This window comes from Mauremys reevesii, linkage group 6 (assembly GCF_016161935.1).
Source record: "Mauremys reevesii isolate NIE-2019 linkage group 6, ASM1616193v1, whole genome shotgun sequence".
Classification (NCBI taxonomy): domain Eukaryota; kingdom Metazoa; phylum Chordata; order Testudines; family Geoemydidae; genus Mauremys; species Mauremys reevesii.
In genome coordinates this window covers 100,992,789-101,014,879 of record NC_052628.1, presented here as the reverse complement: position 1 = coordinate 101,014,879, position 22,091 = coordinate 100,992,789, and the positions used below count along the sequence as shown (strand labels likewise).

Genomic DNA, 22,091 nt, shown 5'->3' with positions numbered 1-22,091 from the left:
GTAATTGTGAAATATAGTCTCCTATTTTAAACACTGAATTTTACTCTCCATTTTTGATATAAGCCTTTTAGATATTCTATGGATTTTAAGCACAGTAGAACTTCACTGATTTGCACAAATGACTGGAAAACTTTTAAAATTAGTGAGTAAACCAACAAACATGATAAAAATATTAAAACACTTCATCACAGAAAGTGTGTTTGGTAAATGTTTCATTTTAATTACAATAATACAAAATAAAGTTTTAGTAATTATAAGACCTCACATTAGGGTACTCTGGTTTTGAACCATTGCTAAGAAGTAGGATCAGACTGATATTTTTAGGGGAGAATGTTTGGAATTTCACATTTGTGACATAAGAATTAGTGAAGTTCCACTGCTTAACATTTTCAGTTTGCAAGTTAAGGACATGGACCTACAATTTACAACATGCAGGCTCACCAGGTCTGCCTGCTCATTATAAATTGAAGATCAGAATCTGAATGTGGGGAGGGGGAGAGAGAGAGAGGATTTATCAATGGAATAGCATAACACGCAAAAAGGTAAAAAGTACTGGATACAAAATTGGACAAGAGGGAACATAATGACCCAATGTTCTCTGTACTTTCGGGTCCTAGAGTAACATCAAAAGAAAAAATTAAAAGTCAGATATGGGCAGTATTTCCTAACTGGAAACGTCATTTTTAGAAAACCCACAAGAGCATATCTCTCAACCAGCTGAAGTCCCAAATATGATACAGTGACTCAGTATGGGTCATAAGACAAATACCAATGCAGAAACGTTAAAATGACGTGGGGTTAATTTATTTAATTTTCTATCAACTGTTTCAAGATTCATCATGTCTGTTGTACATAATTTACAGTAATAAATGTGAGAAGTTAGAGATGGAAATGATCAAACCCATTCTCCTGCAAGTGAAGGTTACTGTTCTCAGACTGAGGATGGATTGGATATCAAACTGATACTGCACTTCATTTTATTCCAACCAGATCTGCACAGGATGTAGGTAAATTTGGGTCCAAAATGGAGCTCTCATAATGAGAGAGAGTTGAGAGGTATGTCCAAGGGTAAAGAAAAGTGGAAAGCATTTATTGTTCTATTCCCATGTGGGGGAAACACACTTTTCACACAAGCAAATATAGTACCGTTGCTTTTCGTAGGCACAGAAGTGTATTATTCACATCCCCACACTGCACTTACGAAGGCTGAGCTTACCTTGTGATAAGATCAGCTTTCTAATCTTTTGCTAAATCGAGATCACAAAAGAGAAAGAGAGAGAGAGAAAGAGAGAGAGAAAGAGAGAGAGAACAAATTCACATTCCAATCCAGACATATCTGGTTTAAAAAATAAACAAAATCTTAAAACGATAAAATACAGGTTAAAAAAAGTCTTGACTGTGAGATCATTTTCTGTCAGCCATCAGCTCATTTACACTGCTCTCGTGGTGGATATTGGATCAGCCACACAATCCAAAATCATAAATCAAATTAGACAAAGCAAATTCACATCATCATCCACAAATGAGCTCTAAACAGATGCAAGCAGTGTGTATAGACATGAATGATAAACAGAAGTTGTCCCTATAGTCCCTGCTTCAACACAGTTGTTCCTTGCCTTTCCAGTGTCAGATGGTAGATGACTCCAAGTGGAAGTTGCTAAGCATGGCATAGGAAATGCTTACTGTGAAAGCCTATATATGCTGACAAGTGGCTATGGTATCACCAGAGTTATTGCATGAGTGTAAAAGCATAGTTGTGCTTATCAAAATAACAGCTAACTGCAAACTCCTGAAATGCTCTTCTGGATTTATTTCTTACCATTTCTCCTACTCCTTTCCCCAACCCTTGATTTCACACTAAAAAGAATATGGGAATGTGCTGCCATTTAAAACTGGCTGGGTTAACTGTAGCTGTCTGTTGTTTCTCACACATCTGCATTTACTATTTCCTCGAGTCGCTGCTAGGAAAACAGCAGCCAGATGTGTAGTAAAAATAACTTCAAAATTCACTGAATGAAGAGATAACAATAAATTAACATGGTTAAAAAGGATGCTCCAAATGGACATATGCCTTCCTGAGGATGATCTGTGAATAGATGCAACCCCACTGATGCTATGATAGGGCAAGATGCCTCTGTGATTCAATTCTCACTTGCAGCAGTGGCAATCAGTAATCTAATTAATCTATGTACCAGCCCTTAATATCTGTCAGCTAAACGATGTGCAGAAATGTGTGGACAAGTTCTGGCACTCTGTTCAGCAGTGTCCCTTTTCCGCTGTCAGCAGTACTGTTGGCTTTTCCTAATATAATTACATTGACTTTTATTCAATTAAGTGCCATCTCTAGCTTAAAAAAAACCTACTTTATCAATAGATTCAGGTGTAATGCAATAATAAAGATGAACTCATGGCAGTGCATTAGCTCTGCTGTTCATAACTTTGGAACATAAGTTAATTCATAGCAGTCGATTTCCATTATGCAACCACAGTTCAAAAGAATTGATTATTTTACATTTATTTCTTAATCTATTTCACTTGTGTTTAATAATCCTCCTAAATATTATATGCAAAAATATTCCACTAAGGATGGGAGGACCGCACTGAGGGGAAAAACCTGCATTCATTTGGACACTGTGGGTTTGAAATTTTGCATTGAAACCAAAGCCATAGAGGTTAAAGCTCCATTAGAATTTGGAATATTCTGTATTGAAGTTGCCAGCCACTCAGATTGTCGGGGGTGAATGATTGGTGGCATAGGAAAGGGGAGAAAATGAGTTCATATTACACTGGGGGATGATTCTACATTCCTTCCTTTTCCTGTCCAGTGCATTAAGAACATGGCAGTGTGCTGCAAGATCCCAACTCAGGACAGCACTTAAGAAGGTGCTTGAGTGGCGTCCTGAACAGAGATGCTTTCCTGAATGAGGGCCTTAGTGTTTCCAGAGCTTCAATGGCAAAGAAAGTCTGGTGACCCGGATGTCTGTGTGTGTGTTGCAGAGTGCATGTAAGGGTTAGGACAGCTGAGGATACAGGACCTGAGACAGAAGGCAGAAGGAAGGTATGAAAGCAGAGAGGAGAACCCATAGGAAAAGAGGCCTTGAAGAAACTAGCAGCATAAAAAGGGAGAAGGCCTGGAAGCAGGAAGGCACTAGTATTAATAGCTAAAAGAGAGTGGGGCTTGGAAGCAAAACTGAGTGTGTTGAAAGCCATGGTGAAGGGCATTTTACAAATTCGGAATGGAGTGTATGAGCAGAGGCAGTGCTCTGAAAGCACAGAGCATAAACAGAAAGAGAGAGGAAGGAATAAGCAGAGCTCTAAAATTGTTGTCATCATCAGCTCCTGTGTTCAATAGTGCAACTTCTTCCTCTTTGGCTTCCCCGTCACCTATATCAACCCTCACAAAGAAGCTGCTGCTATTTTTATCTTCCTTACCTGCAACTCGGATCACATCACTATCCCTTGTAAATCTCTCCAGTGGGTCCACCCCTTGCACTACATCCAGTTCAGGCTTCTTATCCTGACCTTCAAGATCCTTCACAACTCTGCCCCCCCCTTGCTTATCTACTCTCGACTCTTAGCATGTTAACCTCTGCTTCTGCAACATGCAAGCCTTTGAGTGCCATCTGTTTGACCGATCCTCCCCAAAATACCTGTGCTTTCTTCCACATCATGCTTTATGCATGAAATGCTTTCCCTGAACTGATCGGTATGGTTGCTACTCACTCCTCCTTCATATATCTTCTCACGACACACTTTTACTGCAATGTCTGCAAAAAAGTGAACCATGTCCATTGGCTAGGCTGAAAGGCAGTTTGGGATAGTTAGTATTTATTTATGAAATTACATAACTAAAATAAATACAAATGGCAAATGTATGTGTGTGTAGAAAAATCATATATAAATTGGACATAGCAGATTTGTCTCTCTCTCTTTTCATCATTTGTATGCTCCTTGACTTCTTAGATAGCTTTTCAGGGCAGGGACAATGTTTGCTCCTACATTTGTACATCACCTACCAAAACGGGGCCCTGATCCTGATCAGGACCTTTGGGTGTTGCTATAACTTAAATATGAAATAAAAGGAATTAGAAAGCTAAAGATCTGAACAGAGAAATACAAGGTCAAAGAGCATCACCAAAGGAAAGATATCAATCAATTGCAGAGATTGGGTCTACCCAATCTCAGGCAAGGAGGAAGAATGAGGGGTTGTGGACCTGAGATTTTTAAAAACATTTCTATACTAAAAAGTATACTTGTATCTGCTTAGCTAATAGACATTTCCATTGTGAATATTTTTTCCTTGTAAAAAGGGATCCCCCCCCAAAAATGTTGTACAATGCTGTTTACAGTAGCAAAAAAGTGTTTTACCGAAGTTCTAATCATTTTATGAAGCCCATAATGGCTCTAGTTTTTTGGGTAATTAATATTCTTCTTCCATACAGCTATTCATGAATTAGTCATATGGTGGGCAGAAGAGTGTGGACAAATTCTCACCAGAGGGAAATTCTGCAGTCTAAACTCAACAATCTTAAGAATGAATCAGTACCACTAAAAAGATGATGATGATGATGATGATAAAGATGAAATCTGTGGCTGCAGACAGGCAGGGAGGTTATCAGACTTCCCAATTCACCTTTTCCCTGTCAGACTGGAAGTTCTGTGACAACCCTCAGCTGTATTGACTATGGATAGTTATCTTATATGACTGTGATGCCACTTGTGGTAATTTTTTCCTTTCATTCTGAAATTCAGTAAAATATTCTTCCATAAATAAAATGCACTGTATGTTCCACCCCACCTACTACTACCCAGCTTCACTTGCGAGAGATGGACTATGCATCAACAAAAGAAAGGGGATTATAAGTCGAAGAAATATGGTCAATTAAATGCACATGCCATTTATACAGCTCATAAATCCAGTCTGGTATTCTTCAGCAGTTCCTTTCAACACTTGCCAATGAGTCTGATTCTGTTAATTTACTATCTATTTGTTGGAAAGAAAAATGTAATGACTGTTTTATTTTAGTTTATTTTTATTTAGTATGAATGTTTTTTATTTTTATTTTTTTAAGAGAAACGGAATTAATAATATAGGGGGAAATTCACCTTTGTGTAGAGGCTTGATACAAAGCCTATGCACCACTTAGGTCCAATCTAGGGGTGCCCGTCTGCACTGGGACAAAGTTCACCCTTAATGGACATTTGAACATTTGGGGAAATTGGATTGTGCAGCTTGGAAAGTGAATGCTCTTTTTATCCAAAAACTAGGTATTGTACAAAGCCGCCACTTAACTTCTTCAATGGAAGCAGACGATGCTCAATAGCTTGCAGCACTGGGCCTTGACTCTTTGGACAGCTTTGCTTTAAATTACTGTAAGTGATCCCGACATTAAGTAACATGATAAAAAAATATTTGTAGAATTATTACATTAAAACACAACATAAAAAAAATCCCTCTTGCTTCCAGGCAATAGTACTAATCAATCACTTATAACTAGAAAGCGGCTAATATTTTATTATGAAACCTGAAACCATACAACATTCAGCCGACATGGGGTTTCATTACTCCACCAAAACTCAGCACAGATTTGTCAGAATGTTTGCTACGATTTGCAAACACTTCCTAGAAGCTAGAGATAGAAATGATCTACCTGGTCATCCAGACCATTTTTTTTTTTTTGCCAGTGCTATTCAACCCATCTCCCCTGGGGACATGTTCCTATGCCTTGTCAGCCAAGCACTGAGATTTCCACTATTCCTTTAGGTCAGAGGCTTTCAAACTCTGGGGCGCACCTCATTCGGAATGTTTGGGGCAGGGAGAGGGGTGAGTGGCGATGCCAGGAGGCGGGGCTTGGGGAGGGAGCGCCATGACTAAGCTCTTTTTGTCTGGGTTGGGCAGGGTGAGACAACCAAAGTTTTTACCTCAAATAGGGGACTCAGCTCAAAAAGTTTGAAAACTGCTGCTCTCGGGAAACTTTTTCCCAGAGCTGCCTACAGATCACTAGAATTTTTTTCTGTTATTCAGCTTAAATTTTTCCTTTGTACCACCCCATTTGTCCTAGTTATAGCCCCTTAGCCCACCATAAATAATTCCTCTCGCTCTTTGTTGATGTGAACAAATATGGGCCAAGTTCCATAGGGATCCTCTTTGCCCCAGAGGTTACAAATGAAGATTTATGGTTTTGTTTAAAAATTGGCAATTTCACATGATTTTGATCCCAAACAAGGCAATAAGTTGTAGCTTTGCCTGAATTTCACTTTCAGTTTCCATGTTTATTTGAGCCTGAAATGCAAAACAAAGCCCAGAATATGCGAACATATGCTAAGCCAATTTTTTCTTTCTCAAAATCTCTGCACATTGAAAATGCTGAGTTTCATACAGCTAAAATCAAAGCATGAGAAGTAAAAACTTGGCTAAATGTAACAATGTGCATAGTTATGAGAGAAGGTCTTTGCCATAACTCTGATGTTTCTTTAAGAAGGAAGTAGTAAACATTTCCCCCTATTTACATTAAAAACGAATGAGAAAATAGTTCCTAGAACTTAGTTAGTATTGGAATCTGGTTAAGAAACGGTTTTTTCCATTTAAAGTTCTATTTTTCCTACTTTCTAAGTTGCTCTTCAATACTATCTGGCTGTCCTACATACAAAAAAAAAATCCCTCCATCCATCCAAGCCAACATACCATAGGTCTGAAAGACACTAAAATCATGGCTCCATTGAAGTCAAAGGTAAAACTCCCATTAACTTCAATGGGGCCAGGTTTTAACATAAATGTTTTCAGTTTTAAGCAGATTCTGTTTTCTTCTTATCCGATCGTGCTTAATGTGCCTTAGGTTTGGGTTTGGTTTGGTTTGAAATAATGGCAATTTTAATATGAGGAGCCTGGGCAATAACATTGATTCTTGAGGCTTTAAAAATCTGAAAATATTAACCTTTCATAGGAAGAAAATCCAAAAGGTATAATACAGTTCAGCACCTATTAAAAAAAAAGTAAAGAAGTGCTTATTAAATGCAGGAAATGAAGGACAAGCAAGTTCTCGCAAATTAAAAATGTGGAACCGAGTCATTTCAATCCCTTTCAATATGAAACAAATCATTCACACTGGTCACGAAGACAGCTCCCGCTACACTCAAATTATTCACTTGAAGATAAGCTCCCACCAAACTCTTTAGGGGTTTAACTAATTTACTGCACAGATACGGCACGTCTGTTGTAATAACAGGTAGGATGTATTGGGGTCGACCATTTATCAGAATTAGACTTCTTTTCTCAATTCGCAGTGAATTATGCTGCCTACACTGCTCCTCTTTCTCAGAGCTTGCCATCCCCTTATGGCCCCTAATGTGGCAGGCAAACAAAATTGACAGTCTCATCTTGTCAACAAGGGGTGATTCTCCTGAGAAGCCATTTGACTTTGCAGAGGAAGCAATGTATTAATGTGCCTGTCCCAGGAATGTTAATCATCTTCAAGCTCCCCATAACTTTGACATGAACGAAATCACCAAATTTGTTTACTAAATGAATCGTAATATGCTAATAAGAGAGCATGACATATATGGTAAAGCCAAACAGATGGTTTGTTTACTCCACTTTGCAACTTTATAAATGTTGTAACTCTGAAGATGTTAGTGAGAATTATTGGTTTGTTGGCAGAGGCAAACATGCCTTTTGCATACTTAATCCAGAGCTAGAGTCAAAAAACAATTTGTCATCACTGTGGAATGCATAAAAAATGTAAATGTTGAGATGGTATTTTGGAAGGCAGGATGGCTGACTATGTGAGTGGATGCTCAGGTTAAATATGGAATTGATATTTGACTACAATGTTTTCTTCCCATACGAGGTTTTAGTAAAATCTGACAGGTTTGGGATTCTTGAAAGGCCCAATAATTCAGTACATACCTGTTGAGGTGTTAGTGAGACGATCCTTACGGAATGAACAGAATTACACTTTCACAACAGCTGTGTGCGCTCAGAAGCATCAAGGTCATGTCGCACTCTTAATATATTACTATTGTTGCCCATTAAAGATCAAAAGATATTACAAATGAAAAACATAACCACTGGAGTATTTGCCAGAGTTACTCAGAAATGATATAAGTTCATTGTAACACTTCAACCTCACACTTTATTTGCCAGCTGCCTGGAAGCAGAGTCTCATTACAAAATAGCCAGCACTCTTGTCTAATATCTGGACTAGTGAAGAAAGTTTAAAATAAAAAGATTTATCTCACAAAACATTTCCAAAATGAGATAACTAATTATAAAAATATTACACAGCCAGAATTTAACCTCATCTGGGGCATAATCTTTCAACATGAGTTGTGGGTGCTCAGCACCATTTAGAATAAGGCCATTTGTCCTAGACTGCTACTAGAATCTACCTGAGCCTTAAGGTGAAATTCATCCCAAAGCAGAGCACGCCCCACAAGGTCCTATACACCACGTATCCACTTACCACATGTTTTACGTGGTGCTTAGGGTTTTGTGCTGGCCCTCTGTGCCGAATTTCACCCTTAAAGAATACAGATTTCCTGTAGGAATTTGTTGTTCAAGTAATACATGAATCGACATTTATTTTTTAAATTATATCTTTGTAAATATTATATGATCCAAGGTTCATAATCAGTCATTTTTTCTTTACCACAGCAGGCAAAATTCAATGGGTTTGAAGTAATTTGTGCAAACAGTCTCTTCTGCTTTACATCTAACCCATGAATTCCACTTTGAATTTCAGGTTTGAGTGAATGCAAAATCTCAAAGTGAAACTCAGTCTTTCCTGAAACCAAAATATATATATTTGTCAAGAAGTTGGTGCAAAGCAACACATTAGATCAGATTTGCTTGGAAGGTTCACAAGCCTTTCAGTGATTTTATTCTGTTGTTCTTTTATTCTATTATCTTCAGTGCAGAGCCAAACCTCATGTGCTATTCACCCTGCTTTGGTTATCTAAAAATGCTGGATTTATTTATATAGAACCAGAAGAGATGTATAACAAAATACTATGTGGACTTTCAACAGGGCTTTCCTATTAGTAATTTTACATTACTGAATAAAGTACAACTTTCAGGTCAACTGATAGCTGATTATCCTAAACAATCATACCAACTCTCTCCACTCAAACCCCAACTCCTCAGCAATGCCAATCCTCTGAGATTGTTCCATACATACCATTGTCAGTGGTTATTAAATTCTCAACTTTTTACCAAGCCACGGGAGACCATGCAAAGAGATCTAAGGGAAGTATGAGTTCAGTTTGCTGTCCAAGGATTATTTTGGAGCAAGACACATTAGCAGCCATCCCAGCCTGGCGCTTATATCTCATTTGAAACATCTACTCATTCCTGACCAACAAAGAAAATTTCAATAAAGTACTTTTACTGGTTTAACAGCAGTGAGCTCCTGGGATTGTCAAAGTGCTCAGTCTTCTCCGAGGAGAGAAGGAATCAGCAGCTCAAATATAATTAACCTTCCATTCCCAATGCAAACTGCCACGCACAGGAGCTCTGCAGTCTATTAGTGAAGTTATAACGGCCAACAGGCAGAGGCAAAATTGGTCAAAAAGTTGGCTGCTGCTGTCATATTTTTAGAATTATGATTAATGACACTAATAATGTGGATGATTACTGATATGTGTATCTCCTGCAGTTTATCATATTGCACTGGCTGCCTACGTCCACAATAAACATGATGCTATCATTTACCTCTTTATTGAAGGCAATCCTTCTCTTGAAGGAGCACATTCTAATTACTTTGTAATGTTTTATGTCTTAAACATTTTGCAGCTCTGGACCTTGCCAACTGCTTCATGTCTGCCATTGATTAATTACAGAATGTTTAATCAAAATTTAGAACCTAATACAGTCATTTATGAGCATGCTGCAGTGCCAAGGTAGTTAGGCTCCTGTCCCAAGTTTGGAGAGTGGTAGGTTCAAAATGAAATCCCAGAAATGTTCCAGGTGCCAAAGAGTTTTTTTTTTTACCTTAGATGTTTTGAGTTTGCCAGTCCTAACACTGTTGACAAATGGAAGGTTTATCTACCTAGCTGGTAGGTTTTTCTGTTTGTTTGCTCGGATTGCCTTTTTTTTAAAATGCCTTGATTTTTCCCTTTATGCCTTTGTTGGTGGAGTGGCCTCCCAGCTCCACTGCAAGCTTTCCTTGCAGCAAGAGCCCTTGCAAATGCCAGTCAAGAGAGCATAGTTTTGAAGTGGTTAAACAAGTGAAAAATAATTTGCAGGGACAAATACATAAGTTTTTTTTTTAATGTGGATTTTTATGGTACTGTCATACAACCATTCACCGTTGAAGTTAAGTGTTTTTTTAATACCATTACTGAACTGCTGAAATGGATGCTAATATAGCTTGGAGTGCTAATGTCAAGTCCTGGTAATAAAAAAGACAGACTGCTGAATGAAATAATTTCAAGTAAAAAATAGAACAAAAGTGCTCTCGCTCTCGCTTTCCACTTTTATTGAATTGGGACTGACTGAGCCAATTGCTTTAGAAGTCTGTAAAACACAATTACTAGTGAGCTGACTGACCCAGCAGTGCCCCCTCTGTGACAGAACAGACTAAAAAGGCTGCAGAATTAATGCTGCTCCCATATCTGGCTATCAGACCTGAGAGACTTACTACTGAGGATCTACTGTCCTCTATGGCAGCACCTGCATCAGCTACATGCATCTGCTTCTTAGATCAAGGGCCCATCTTACCTTCTCACGGTAGACCTGATTTCTCTCCCTCTTCATTGTATTTTTAGATACATATCTATCAGTACAACTGTATCAACTATCTACATCAGTAGATAGATAGTTTTTTGTTTTTACATGTTATGTGCCAGACACAAAGGCAATAGTTAAGATTTATGGGCAGCAAAATTAACTGACTTCCATTTGTATTTTCAGCCGTAAACAGACAACGTGTAATTGTTTTTTATTGTGGCATAGCAAAGAAAAGGTGTGCATGAGAGAGAAATGTACTGAATTGAAAGTGGGCACAAAATTTTCTTTAGTTACTAAAGTAAGTAATAAAGTTTGTAAAGAACTTAGTCAAGATCACTAATGCTTAAAAGTACCAGCTTTTTACCAGGAATTTACAATTTGTGTTTTAGGTCATACAGTTTGGCATGGGGATGGAATTTAGGATTTTGTTTGTTTTTTTCTTTTAAAAAAAAACAACAAAAAAGAGGATGAAAACAAAATGACATTAAAAAAACTCCCCATATCCTCAACCCAGTTCCACCTCTTATCTCTCTCCCTCTCCATCCCAAATGCTTTATATTTATATACATATACACCAAAGTCCTTTTTTATTCATAGTGTACATTTTTGGCAAACACAAAACTCTTTCATTTCTCTTCCATGTCCATTTATATGAAGCTTGTAGGTGCCTTATGGCAAAAATGTTAAATTATTTCTTAGGCAGTGTCTTTAAGGAATGCTTTTTAGGGCAAGCTTAAATATGAAATGAGCTCTTAATTAAAAAAAAAAAAACTTTCTTAGCACAAGGCAAAGTGCTCATGTAAAAGATGATGCCGGGAACTAGGAGGCACAAGTTAAAGCTCTAGGATTTCATTAGAGGACATATTGGATTTGGAACTTACGGCGACTAATACACAGTGATCATTATTAATATGGCAACATACACACCGTCACTGTCGCCACACAATGGTGTCTGTGATACCACAACATTTCCTGGCATCCCATAGATCCTGGTGTGGTCACTATTGTGTAAAAGTTGACTTTTTAATTGTTGCTACTGTATGTGAACATATATTTGGTGGTCTCCAGGCTAGTTCCCAATGGACACTGAGGACCCATGTCACAAACACTCCACATAACTTGGCACGCTAGGCAATCTTTATTGAAGAGAAGCTCGGGATTGAAAAAGCTGTAGGTCAGGATTAAGGATTAAGAGCTGGGTTGTTGGTTTTTTTTGGAAACTTGCACTTATGCTGCACCTTCTTCCCTTGACACAGTCATACATGTAATTTTCATAGACAATTATGAGAGTTAAACATATAGAGCAGAGCAGGACAGGGCCAGCCCTAGACCAAATGGTGCCCCAAGTGAGGAATGTCTTCGATGCCCCCTCCATTTGTTAAACATTTGAATACCTTATCTTTTATAGCATTTGTAGCCCATTTCACGACTTTGATGCATGGATGCATACATGATTTCTCCCTGTCATAGAAGACAATACATTTCCCTTTTATGGCTAACAACAAAAGCAACACCCCAAATCCAGCAACCCCCTAAGCCTGGCACCTCAGGCAGTCACCTGGATCGCCTGCCCCTAAATCCGGCCTTGCATCAGGGCAGAAAATATTCCTCCATACATGCTATGTTCCAGCCAGTACTTTTACTGACTTAATTATGTTTACCACCTTTCTTAATGCCTGTGGGTCAGTGAATATTTAGATAGACTTTGCAGGTCACTGAAAAGTCCTGGATTTACTTTTGCCGGTTGACACAACAATATAAAATCCTGTGTTATGTGGGGCAAGTTTAGAAGATGTAAGCTTTACCTTCATTTTCAAACTACTACAACAATAAAATGCTGGTAATAGATGTCAATACAATTCATTACTGGGTGAAAAAGAGAAAGAATTTCCTCCACAACACACCTGATCCTGCAACCCTTACTCAAGTAAGCAGCCTGGTGTTAGGGCTTGTCATGTGAGTCAGATAGGGCTTTTATGCTTTTATCCCCCACGCTTCTTTTACTTCATCCTCTACAGTAAAAATGAGCTGCTACACGGTAGCTGGTAGATCACTCATATAAAAGTTAATTCACTCTGTCCTTCATTCTGTCTTCCTTACTCAGACTGATTATATCATACTCTGCATATAGTCCCACTGACATCCGTGGAACTACCCATAGAAAAAGTTACTACTCAACATAAGGGTCACAGAAATCATTTCTTTACAACCCAGGCTCTCTTGTGAAAGAAAGACTTGTTTGAATGTAAATAAACAAGCACATTTTAGTGACTTCCTAAGGAAACCTACTGGTTCATAGAATTGTACACTATATTCACATATTCTTTTTAAAACTATGAATTCCTGTACCAACAGCAAATGTGTAAACAGGTTCAGATTTGAAAAATAATATAGCAAAAACTGGTTTTGATTGTCTGGTCACAATCAAATAGATGTCTTAAAATGTTCTCTTCTTGTTATTAGTGAAGGGAAACAAGCTGTATCTGACAGCTAATGATATTAGGGGAAATATATTAATAGTCACCATAAACTAGTGTTGAGTATCTTCTTGGAGCTATCTGCTCCTAAAATCGCGTGCATTTCTTGAAAAGCAGTTTCTAAAAAGTTTTTTGTATAAGTTTCCAAACATAGCGGGATGATGAAAAAATGGATGCTTTTGTGTTGAGGAGGTGATAACAGGAGGCAGGTAGCATGTTTTTCACATCTTCACCTCTGTTGATAATGTATGCAGTGGCTCATCAGAGGTATCTGATGTTAATTTATTCAAGCACACCTGTACAGGGCTGGAAGTCAGGTAAGCAGATGAGCAAAAAGTATATGTCTCTGCTTTTTCAATACAGCTACCCAGAGGCCTATATGCGCACAAATTTAGTTCTGGAGATGTCAGCAGGTTTTAATAAACCAAATACAGATGTCTTACTCCATACAAATCAAGGAGTTTACATGTTTAAATCTGGACTGATTTAACTAGCAATCAAATGGCAGGATCACACTTGGCACCAATAGTTGCCTCATATTTATTTATAAGTAACTCTAAGCAAATATTATTTTGTTTTAAAATTTATTCATGGGCTGAATCACCTTTCCCACCTTGCAGAACACACACACATGCTCACTTTCTGAGAAAATTTAAAGAGAAACCTGAACAATTAATATTCTTACTTTAGTCAAAGAAAGGCAAAAAGGGAAAGTTTCATCTTTGTAACGCTAAACAGGTATGCAGGAAATACATTTATTTTCCATATAATTAGGGCATGGAAAATGGGGCAACATGTCCTTATTAACACAGCATTCCAACCTAGTCCTAAGTAACAGAGATTTTTAAATTGATGGTACCAATATAAAATAGATTTTAACTTATTAAAATGCAATAGAGCTGATAAGGAGAAGAACAGGTGTTTCTTCTCACTGAAATACTGACATTAGTTTACCATTAAGGCCTGGTCAAAAATGGCACCTCTGATTTCACAGGTATTGAATCTGAACCCAAGCCTTCTTTAACTCTACAATCCTAGGTGAGGGATGGGAGCTGAGTTAACTCAACTACAATATCTTTTCTCTTCACTCTCTCCTACCCCATCTGCCTACCTTCTCACTTCCTCTCCAGCTGATTACTAACGAATGACTCCCCCTGCCCCATCCAAGAAACTTTGGAACTTCCCTGTCTTCACTGAGCTGGAAAATACCCTCTTTCTATCTGCCTGCCTGCCCTCACCTTGGCCTGGTCTATGGCACAAAAGAGCTTATTGAGTTGCTGGCTCCAGAATACTGTCTCTGAGGAGCAGCCCACCCATTCCAGCTTACTTTGTGAGGCAGGGGCAGTACCTAGTTTAAGCAAAACCGAGAGGGAGGCTGGGAGTGGAAAAGCAGGAACAGGAGGGACTTACTCTGTGAAGACCCCATCACTAGGGTGACCAGATAGCAAGTGTGAAAAATTGGGATGGGGTGGGGGGTAATAGGTACCTATATAAGAAAAAGCCCCAAATATTGGGACTGTCCTTATAAAAACAGGACATCTGGTCACCCTACCCATCACAAACCTTTCCTTCGTCACAGACCAGCCCTCCTCCTCCTCCTCTGCTGGCTATTCACTCCAGGATGATTCCCTTTACAGAAACAACAGTCTCAACTAAAACTTCTCCCTTTCTCCCACCCAGATGAACAAACTGTACCCGGGCTCACATTCAAGCCTATTTTTCAGGCAGCTGTCCAGCATATCCTTGTCCTATTTCTCCATCTTCTTGACCACTTTCCTTGACAGAGATGTTTTCCTGTCCCCAGGCAGACTCTTGCTCCTGTCTGACACCACCTCCTTTGGCATGATTTCTCTTATCTTTCACTCTTTGTTGCTTTCCTGCAAGAAGGCATACCCTATAAGGCTCCACTAGTAGAAGAACTGAAGTGTCATAAATGCCTGAGCTGGTGGGAGCAGAAACAGTAAAGGATTCTGAGAACAATGGGACTGAAAAGAAAGAATGAACAAAAGAAAGAGAGAATGAATGCACTGTTCCCTTTAGGAAAGAGATCAAAGTTAAAGATACAGATCGTAGATTTCATAAACACTTCTGGTAACGGGTGGGAAAGGCGATGAATAGAAAATTAGTTAAAAAAAGAATCCAGACACTGTGGGGCTTAAATCATAAAAAGCAACTTCTTATGAATGTTAGAAGGGATAACAGAACCCTGTGGAATTCTGTAGGGTTTCTGTCCCTTCTTTTGTCTGTTATATCTTGAAAAATTAGAGGATTCATGTGTGGGGTAGATCCCATGTCAGTCTATCCCTCTCAGTCTTCTGTTCGCATTCATCCAATTTTAGAAAATATGGATAGCCATACTGTGTCAGACTCAGTCATTTTAATATAGGACATCCCTGCATATAAATACATCTCAGGAGATATCCAAAACTTTCAGATAAAAGGGTATTTGAATGGTAGGGAAGCTGACCAGCTGCCTTAGGTAACTAAGGTTGCACTCTGGACCTCCATCCCTTGAAAGTCAGTTTTAAAAGGGCCATACTCTAGGTTACGAACCGGAGCAGCAGGGGAGTTTTCTGGGCACACACTAAGCCTGGGGAACATAACCAAATTTAGATTAACCAGAGTTGGGTTGTACAAGGTTATACATTGTACCAGATGCCATTGTAAGAAAAAAAAAAGATCAAAACTATTTATCACCTTATTAAACTCAAACATCTTCACGGCTTGTTTTATTTTTAAATAAATTTATAGAAAAAATTTAAATGAGGAAACCTCACTAAATCCTGCAAGCCACATGGTGATGGGAAGGGTCCAAAAGTTTTTAGAAGGTGGCATTAGAAATGCTTTTTTAATTTGTAAGGACAGCAAAGAACTTCTGGATTCATCTGGATAGTCAAAAATATTCAGTAATTCAATAATCAAAATGTGAAGACTTATTGTTACATACACCTGCCCGAATAACTGTCACATCAGAACATGACAAGTATGTCCAGGCTCACTTGCTATTGCACATTAGTTGGATATTTCTTGTTTCTGGTACAGCAATTAAAAGTGAAATGGTTATAATTAGGTTTTAAAATTAATAGTCCATTAAGGTGACTGGAAGAAGTTCTCACTTCTCAATGTTATTGCTTTCGTTATTTGGCAGCAAAGCCAATAAGACACCATAGATTAGTTTACATCTTTGAGGCTCTGTCTGAAACCCAAAAGGCTAGAAACTTAATGATCTAGGCTTTTTCCCCTTTAAATAAAAAAGATTCTTTAAAAATCAGCAAAAAATCCTTCATTGGGTAGGCTACGTGGCTTGGATAAAATAAGACTCTCCCTTCAACTCAACCCTTAATAAACCATTTTTTTTGAAGATTAAATAAAAAGAATGTCTGATTCATTCTCATACCCCTCCTTTTGCACACTCTTTCATTTCTGTGCACTTCTAGACTTCCTAGTCCTGGACAAGACCAGACACGGAATTGCTGAAATACAGTGAACAATAAAGATGCTTTCTTATGATACTTCCTGACCAAATGTCTGCAAGAATTATCAGAAATCTTGTGAGAGTTCCTGGTTTTTGTCAGATTTTTCCAGACAAATTCTGCAGACCCGAAAGTTTTGGTGAGTCTCAAAAAGCATCAGACTTGAAGGCCATCCAAATTGTACCTAGCCTTTAAACCTTTTCAAGTACATTATCACTACCTGAAATCCTCAGAACTTGTGGATTTCTGTTGTCCCAAGTTATCAGGAAGACTCTCACATAATTGAAACATATTTTGAACACTATTTGTGTGGTGAAACTGGAAAGATGTTCCCATGCCTAGTACAACCCAAACTCATATGTAAATAATAATTTTATCTTTAAGAAAGCAGTCTGCATTTGAAGTTTATGAATCATATATTTCACTTTTATGGCTTGCTTTCAATAAGCTAAATCAAAGTATCCTATATAGATCATGAAATACTTTCAAACTGTGCCCTGTCTTTAAATGTTCAGTTCTCATAAATACTTTACACATGTCATCATGATGGTCTTTTTCTCCTAATTTATGTTCACTGAACTAACTTCTTTATTATTAGCATAATCTATCAAGTTAACTGTTTCCTGATGAAATTTAACATTCCAAATAACATTCCAAATCCTAAACTAGCCACTTCTCTTTTTGCACACTGAATACAAAACGGGTTTACTTAGCACATGACTGACATTTTATAACTCACTTGAGAAAACACATAGACTGAGCCAAATTCTGCACTAACAAATCCTCTGCAATCCCATCAACTTTAAGGACACAATGTGTGGTATAAGTCAGCACAGGATTTCACTTACTGAGGCCCTGATCCTGCTGGACCCTTATGTCCAGCTCCACGGAGGCTAACCGGTCTCCACAGGGGTGGACCGACTGGCAAGACAGTGGCCTTAATTTAGTTTTAGGTGTTTGATTTTAATTGATCTCATCTCACTGGTGAAACAAATTTTCTAGTTTACTCTATTCTATTTGCCATTTTTTCTAATTTATGTTCACATTTTCTGTTTAGTGGATCTCAGAACTGACATGCTGGAGCTAGACTCTCCAGAAAAAGTGAGATTTGGCTTCCTAACTTTCTTTGCACTAAATTGCTTTTATTTTATATTATACCCTGTATCCAGTTGCAAACCCCAGCAATTTCCACGGAACAAGGTACAGGAAATGTGTGTGAAATGTTTAGCTGAGTTCAATTTCCTTCCTCAATCTCTCTCTGCTGAATTTTTACTCCCTAATGAAAAATATTAAACAAAAACAAACAAACAAACAAGCTCAAGTAATGAATCACTCTCACCATCACAACACGAACCCAATGCTGTGAACCTGTAAGGGATATTTCATTGTGTAACAATATATTCATCATCATGAATGAGAGCTTGTTTTCCCGAGTACGGAATAACTGTGTTATCCTACCAAAGACCACCTTGACCAATTCCATTTATATTACATTTTTTTTAGGCATTAAAAAAAATATTTTAAAAAAGGCCAAAGAGGTTTAGGACCAGCTGCTTCTGTTTAAGCCCAATTGTTTCAGTACTGATGCAGCATAACTACAGTGTGACATCATCTGAAGGCCCAGCAGAACATACCCTTAAAAATATGTAGGGGTCTAGTCTCCCTGTTCTGCATGTACGTTACCCCATCAGAGTGAATGGGAGTTACTCACAGCCAGAGAAGAAAATAAAGCTGGACTGAACGGTTATATTAGGAAAAAAAGATACAGGTTCCCCCATGGAAAGAGAGAACTATTTTGCTAATGTTAACATTTAATTTTGTTTCTTATAATTGTTTATAAGGCAGAATGAATATCCATTAATTATTCCTATTCATTTGTACTTAAGCCTACAGAGATGGGGATTATTCTTGTATCCTATTCCTATGGTTCTTTCCCTCCATCCATTTCTGTTTCTATGTATCGATGTGTATGTGTGAAGATATTTCTGTTGTATATAATTATTATATATTTAATAGAAGCTTTCCTTGATTGGAAAGCTGTAGGAGAAAAAGCTGAATGTATAAAAGCTGCAGCTTATATACAAAAGTGTATATACAACACACACACACACACACAGAAAGAATGACATTATCTAGCCGATCACATAAGACGGTGACATAGTATATACTATTTTGAATGTCAAACAATGAAAACCTAAAGTGATAACACCCCCTCAATGCCAAGGGGGCATGACTGTCACTAGTCATTACTGTGTGTCTCTCTCTATTTCTTCATCTACCTAAAACTGGATTTTCTTATATAATTCGACACACTTAATAATGTAGAAAATCAATTAATATTTACTGACCTGTCTCTGCTTCTCCGTGATGGGAAGGCAGCATTACAGCCAGCCACTGTGCAGACATGCATCTCTTTTAAATGAACATTCCTGTAGTGAAGCTTCACACTATAGGAGCTTTTGAAACTCTTCTTGCAGACATAGCAGATCTTGGGATCTGGGCTGGAACACAGGTCCCCTTCTGGGGAGAACTTTTGAGGACTGTTGTAGTTGAATGTTGAAGAGAAGCTTTCATGAAGGGCAGCCATACTGGCACTGCCCCCATTATACAGTCCATATTGGCTCATGTAAAACATATCATAGGTAGGGTCTGTAAACTCTTCCTTCACCTTAATTACATCCCGGTGAGAAGATTCATTGTGATTTTCATCTGCCATCTCACTGTTCATCATAGACTGTTCATTAGATTCATGGATGTGTTCATCACCTTCCATGGATTCCTCACACAATTTTGGCTCTGAAGTTTCTGACTCATTTTCATAGTCTCTCTCGTGCTCTTGGTCTTCTGAGGTCATGCTATCTGCCCTTCTTATCTCTGTCCTAGAAATGCATCTGCTTCTACCATTTTTAGAAAAGTCTTTCACAGACAATCCTGGGCTCATTTCCTCCTGCGAATGGCAGTGATTGTCATGACCAATATCATTAGCCATCGTGCTGTTGTCATTAGCCTCATCATCTTCATCGTCAAACTCATCAGCAGTATCAATAACTTCCTTTTCTATTTTAACTGGCATGCTTGACTTCCTTGGTTTCTTCTTAGGGGCCAGGTCAGCATTAGGTTCATGGGTAGGCATCACCAGTGCAGGTAACGATGACTCTGAAGGAAGAGGAGGATGCTGCTCCACTGAACCACCTGTTGGTATGATGGGACTGGTGGGTAATGAGGTTGGAGGGCTCACCATCTCTCCAGGAGTAAGTAAACTTCTGTAAAAAGGAGGAACAGGCTGGACAGTCTTTAAAGCTGGAAAAACCAGCTGGCTAGAAAGAGGGTTCTGTAGTACAGGGTCTAGTGGGGGAGTAGTAAAACCCATTGGAGGCCGACCAGGGCTTGTTAAGGTAAGACTGGATTTTGTACTTGCTATGACAGGGGTGGCAGCTCCTGATGTAGCACGGATTAGATCTTTGTCTCGGTTGTTCCTTAGCATAGGCATATGAAGGCGGGGGTTAGGGTTAGCACTGTGACGATTGCGACTTCTAAGAGAGCTGAAGACCATGTTGCAGCCTTCAATCGTGCATCGGTGTTTGATTTTCAGATGAACTGCATTGTAGTGGATTTTGAGAGTACCTTTGTCATAGAAAGTTTTACCACATGCATTGCAGAACACTCTCCCTTTTCTTGACGCTGATCCCATTCTTCTGATTCTGTGAATCCTGAATGAGCTTTTTGTGTGCTCAGTTTTGGACAAATCATTGATGGGTGTAGATGTTTGAACGGGAGATGCACAGGCTGGCTCAGTTTTGGGTTCTACATTTGTGATGCTGGTCAAAGCATTCCTGCTGGATGTCTGCTCATTCTTGAAAGGAGTGGGGGAAACTTCAGATTCACTGCTTTCATTATATTCATTTTGGGTAGAAAGGCTTGGTTCACGCAGCCTCAGAGCCGGCTGTTCCAGCAGGAGGCCATTTGGAGGCAGCCCCAGCAATGGAGCAGAGACAGGATTTATGTACTGGAATGGAAGCAGAAACGCAAGGCTGTTAGGGATGTTTTCAAAGTGATGAATGCTGGAAGGGTTGCTGTTCTCCAGGTGAGCAAGGAGACTTGGGCTCCTAGTGCGATTATTGCTTTCAATAAAAGTCCTTATATCTGAATCTGCCTTTGAAGATGGCACAGCCACAGCCTGCCCTTCCTTTTCTTGAATTGCCATCAGCTCCACGATGGACTTGGTTTCTCCAAACCTCAGAAACTGCTGAAGGGTAATAATCTCTTCTTCCCTGGACATGATGGCCCAGCGGTCCAGCACCTTGCCTGCAGCATCCTAGAGGCCATATCAAAGAAACAACAAAGACAAACACAAAGAAAAAAAACTTATTGATTCTGCATAATTATTGAATTCGATAGAAGGTGCTCTGCTGCCTGTACATGAAACACTAAGCTCAGAAAACAACATGCAAACAGCGTTAATAGAAGTCGATCCACAAAGCAAACTTTTCTGCCATGCAAATGTTGTAATTAGAGTCACAGTTAGAGAAACAGATTGAGTTTAATAATGTCAAAGCAAACAAAATGTAGACTACTGGGGCTCTGTGATCTAAAATGCCTTCAATACTGCTATTATAACAACATGATCTATGTACTATGCAACTGTTTCGCATACATTAGTTTAAGACGCGAATTCTTGCTGTGCAGCCCACTGTAAATACAGAAAACTGTACCTTAATCCTTACAAAATGGTGACACTATAGGAAAGAATGAAATAAATGCATTTGATAGAATTACCTCTTAAATGTAAGTAGACATAAGACTGAATCTTGTAAAATGCATCTCAAAGAGTTTGAACCAAGACAATTAAAAAGTAGCATAAAATATTAACAACATACATTTTTCCACAAGAGCAATATATAAAATTGTATTTATTGCCAACACACATCAAAAGGCTGAAACTGGGGGGAGGAAAGGAAACACTGCTTTGGAGTGTTACTGAAATGTTACTGGCAATTGATTGCAAACTTCTAACCTGGATTTGATTTACACTTAAAATATAACTTTTTTACAGTCTTGTTATAAATGACAGTTACAAATATTTAAAAAGTAAACATTTGATGGATGTGGATAACATAAATGTATAAAAATGTTGTCTCTTAACATTGCCTTCTGATAGCAAGGGAAAAGTCCAGAGAGAATACACATCAGTAATCAGCACACTATCTGTTGTTAAATATACATTAAAAAGCATTTCACACTTTCATTTTTGCTAGTAAGTATGAGATTTGCCTGAAGGTAGAACTTAAAAATTCTGCACTGTAATGTCAGGCAATCCATTCCAGCATGTATTGATAAAAATGTATTAAAATACTTACATAATGAATACATTTTATCAACATCTCTCCCATTGGGCTAATGCTGGACATGTCACCA

At 38.4% G+C, this 22,091-nt stretch overlaps 1 protein-coding gene and 1 long non-coding RNA gene across 8 annotated transcripts in view; one reads left to right on the top strand and one right to left on the bottom strand.

Annotated features, from left to right (window-relative positions):
• The window catches only part of BNC2 (basonuclin 2), a 431,062-nt gene that overhangs the window by 7,755 nt on the left and 401,216 nt on the right, over positions 1 to 22,091 (bottom strand). For 5 of the 6 annotated variants that reach the window (XM_039544170.1, XM_039544169.1, XM_039544168.1 and 2 more), the window contains one exon: positions 19,025 to 20,991. In XM_039544170.1, coding sequence (XP_039400104.1) covers positions 19,025 to 20,991 — 1,967 coding nt within the window. Of the gene's footprint in view, positions 1 to 1,216; positions 1,248 to 19,024; positions 20,992 to 22,091 lie in introns of all 6 variants that reach the window. The other variant, XM_039544174.1, reaches the window with a different exon arrangement.
• LOC120407886 overlaps positions 407 to 22,091 on the top strand; it is a 29,085-nt gene continuing 7,400 nt past the window's right edge. For both annotated transcript variants that reach the window (XR_005600302.1, XR_005600301.1), the window contains exons 1-3: positions 407 to 542; positions 4,443 to 4,722; positions 5,269 to 5,373. This is a non-coding gene — a long non-coding RNA (uncharacterized LOC120407886). The remainder of the gene's footprint in view (positions 543 to 4,442; positions 4,723 to 5,268; positions 5,374 to 22,091) is intronic.